The sequence below is a fragment of the Oryza sativa genome, chromosome 3 (genome assembly GCF_034140825.1).
Source record: "Oryza sativa Japonica Group chromosome 3, ASM3414082v1".
NCBI classification, from domain to species: Eukaryota; Viridiplantae; Streptophyta; class Magnoliopsida; order Poales; family Poaceae; genus Oryza; species Oryza sativa.
In genome coordinates, this window is record NC_089037.1 from 30,115,622 (window position 1) to 30,119,517 (window position 3,896).

Sequence of the window (3,896 nt, forward strand, 5' to 3'; positions counted from 1 at the left end):
TATTTGCCAATATGTAATATATAGATAGATATACTTTGTCGCATGGTTTGTTTAACTAATTAATTTGTTCTTGCTAGCTAGTGCATATATATGGATGGGTATAGTACAGGCACAGGGCATCGTCAATAGTAGTTCTGAAAACTACTGATAAAATTAACTAACAAGACTAATATTCTGCGCTGAGATCATTAATTGACATATAAGGATGCTCACTGTGTACTCAACTTGAGGCATAAAATTGGGTCTCCCAGTGAAGGAAACTTAATTTATTTTAAGGCACATGCAGCCATAATTAGGTGTCGAGTTACATTTTGGGGGAGGGAAGAGTGATTGGGTTGGTTAAGTAGACGTTGTAGGTTTGACAACATCAGAGAGATGTTGAGACCTGAACAACAGAATTCCCCCCACCAAGCAAACCCTACTACAGCGCATGCATCCATACATGCTGCATCAATATATCCATCTTAATTATATTTTCCCTGGCCTAATCTATCCCAAATTAATCCTGAAAATTATTAGGTGCACCTAGTGAAGAATTTTCCCTTGCACACAAAGATCGACAGAGCTAGCAGCTGCAGCTTGTGAAGATCGATCGACAATAACAAATGATCTTTCTGAAAGGTACATACAGATCATATTTAGGTAACGGATGAAGCAGCTTAAATAATAAGCTAGCAACAGAAGTAGTAGTAGTACACAGATCATCGGTTGAACTATATATTTGGTTGATACCAAACATTTTTACCAATTAGCTAGCTATACGTACTACTGTAATCTGTTTTTAGTTAACCCTTCCCTTAAATACTCTGATGACATATATATATTTTCTACGTACTATACTACTACTCATGTAGTTCCTCAATTGTCATGGGTAGTTGCATGCATGGCACCAACATGCATGCAGAAATCATGCATGCATGCTAGCTTAATTAGGTTCTGTAAGTATGCAGTTTGTTGAACAATTTGTGTAACCGGAGAGGAGATATAGGTAGTTAGTTAATTAGTTGATCTTGTGTGGACCTACACGGCGTGCGCAATAACTGACATTTTTCTATTATAGTTGCGCGAGAAGCTTAACTTACAAAACCACCAGTTAGCCCACACGTAGCATCAAACTAACCTGGTGTAACCATCTCCCATCTCACTGTCTTTAGCTTCTCCCTAACGATCAGCACAAGTGCACAACGATGGAGAGATGTAGCTAGCTAGCTTATAGCTAAAAAAAAAAAAAACTGCCCAACACAAGACACCACTTTCCCTTTGGCTAGCTAGATGCTGGCCTCCTGTCGTTCTATATATTCCCTTGGCCATCGTCTCTCTCTTGCCTTCTTCTTCTCACCCTATTGGTAGCTCCTGATTTAGTTTTTTGCTTCTCTTCTTCCTCCTCTCATCTGCATCTCCAGTGGCCCAGCCTCGCATCCGCGGCGCAATCGTTTATATATATGTCTTGATCGATCCCTCGCATCCGCGGCGCAATCGTTTATATATATGTCTTGATCGATCCTCGTTCTTGATCCGTTGTCTGAATTAACCCCCTGAAACTAGCTAGGAGATTCTTTTGTTGCTGCAGCTTATTTCCATGCTGCAACTTTAGGAAGCTATTACACATATATATATACTTGATTGAGAGATACAGCTAGTTGCAAGATTATAGCAAAGCTAGAGAAAGAGGGGGTTGAGAGGGAGATTGGATTTGCTTAATTTGTTACATATTCTGGTGATCGAGATCGATCGATCGATCGATCGATCGGGAGGATGTGCACCAGGGGCCACTGGAGGCCGTCGGAGGACGAGAAGCTGAAGGAGCTCGTCGCGCGGTACGGGCCGCATAACTGGAACGCCATAGCCGAGAAGCTCCAAGGGCGATCAGGTGTGCCATCATGATATACACATAGTAGTACATATCTACATATGCTCAAGAAATGATCAATCGATCGATTGATATATATGTGTGTTATTTACTTGAGTTCTTGATCGATCTTTGGGTTGAGTCGGTTCATTGTACGGTTTGCTTCTTCGTGGTGCAATTCATCCGAGCAAGTTTATTTGACTTGAGGCTTTGGCATGTGTTTTAGTTCGTTTTATGATCAGATAGAATTTTAATTTGTTAGAGTGTCATGTCAAAGAGGTGCAATCTACACAGTTCATCAATACATGATGTCCACTGCTCTGATGTGTATATCACATCTATATCTCTTGTAGAGCAATATATTCCATCTCTCCTGTCGAGCTAGAGCTACTACTAGAGCTAGTTACTAATTGATTTACAACCTTTCTTGCTCTCTAATTCATCCGTGCTTTTTACCTTCTCAATTTCTAGCACAAGCCTCATGCTGCAATGGTGTGTCACCAAGCACAAAAAAAAACTACATAGCGTAAAGAGCTAACCTGAAAATGACAAATAATTTTTTTTCAGGCAAAAGCTGCAGGCTTAGGTGGTTCAACCAGCTCGACCCAAGAATCAACCGGAGCCCCTTCACCGAGGAGGAGGAGGAGCTCCTCCTCGCGTCGCACCGCGCCCACGGCAACCGGTGGGCGGTGATCGCGAGGCTCTTCCCGGGCCGCACGGACAACGCCGTCAAGAACCACTGGCATGTGATCATGGCGCGGCGGTGCAGGGAGCGGATGCGGCTGTCGAATCGCCGGGGCGGCGCCGCCGCCGCCGGTGCTGCGAAAGGCGACGAGAGCCCAGCTAGGATTAGCAACGGCGAGAAGACGGCGACGAGGCCTCCTGCCACGAATGGCAGCGGCATGGCCATGGCCTCCTTGCTCGACAAGTACCGAAGAGAATGCGGCGCCGCTGGCCTGTTTGCAATTGGCAGACACCATAACAGCAAGGAGGATTATTGTTCATCTACTAATGAAGGTGTGTTTACAGTTAAACATACAACAATCTCGTATGCCAATAGTACACATTTACCATTGATCCATTAGTTCAAGTCTATAATTAATAGTGTTATTCTTAATTATCAATTTTACTATATGCTAATGGAGAATTAATTGTTTTGCAGATACGAGTAAATCGGTGGAGTTTTACGACTTCCTCCAGGTGAATGCGAGCTCGAGCGACACCAAGTGCGGCTCGAGCATTGAGGAGCAAGAGGATAACCGGGATGATGATCAAGCTGAAGGGCAGGTGCAGCTCATAGATTTCATGGAGGTTGGGACTACTTCTCGTCAATGAATTTATCCACATACATATGTGTATTTAACTAGGGGATCAAATGATCCAAAACATGCAGCTTGTAATGCATGCTTTGCAGTTTGCATGCTGTGAAAGGAGAGGGATGCTGATAGAAATCTAACACCAAAAATTAAAGTATATACTTATAGAGGAAGAGAAATGCGATGACGTACGTATATATATGACATGTAATTTATTGATGTAATTAAACACACATATATATCTGTTCGATCGTCCATCCTCGGATCGTACATGTGAAATTCCTCATGGTAAATGAGGAATTAATTATTCTCTCATCTATTTGTAAATTTCAATTAATAATATAAAATTTAATTTCTGTTTTGTTACTCAATTGCATTTTTTTATGCCGGACGGATCGATACTTGATTGGGATATAACTTATTGCAATACACCACTTCCCTACATATACTCCAAATAGTTCCTATTGGTCTAATAGTATTAATTAATATTACTACCTATATATCCAAAAGAGTGTATCTTTTAGTACTATTTAGCTAAAAGAGTGTCTAAAAATATTACTACCTAATTATCCGTTGCCTAGTACAATATGAAAATGCAGCAGCAATTTTGACATTATCAGTAATTTGATGTATAATTAACTATGTGAATACGTCCCAATTGGACATGTGATGTTGATGCCATATGTGATGGAAGCAGTCCACCATATTTATCGTCTACCATTTTGTTTGTG

The 3,896-nt window shown here is 41.4% G+C and overlaps 1 protein-coding gene across 1 annotated transcript; it reads left to right on the top strand.

Annotated features, from left to right (window-relative positions):
- Nucleotides 1–1,197: 1,197 nt before the first annotated feature.
- LOC4333934 (transcription factor MYB52) lies at nucleotides 1,198–3,531 on the top strand. The gene is made up of 3 exons (XM_015773452.3): nucleotides 1,198–1,870; nucleotides 2,417–2,866; nucleotides 3,012–3,531. Exons 1-3 carry the CDS (start codon nucleotides 1,756–1,758, stop codon nucleotides 3,182–3,184), a joined length of 738 nt encoding a protein of 245 aa, XP_015628938.1. The 5' UTR covers nucleotides 1,198–1,755; the 3' UTR covers nucleotides 3,185–3,531.
- Nucleotides 3,532–3,896: the final 365 nt, after the last annotated feature.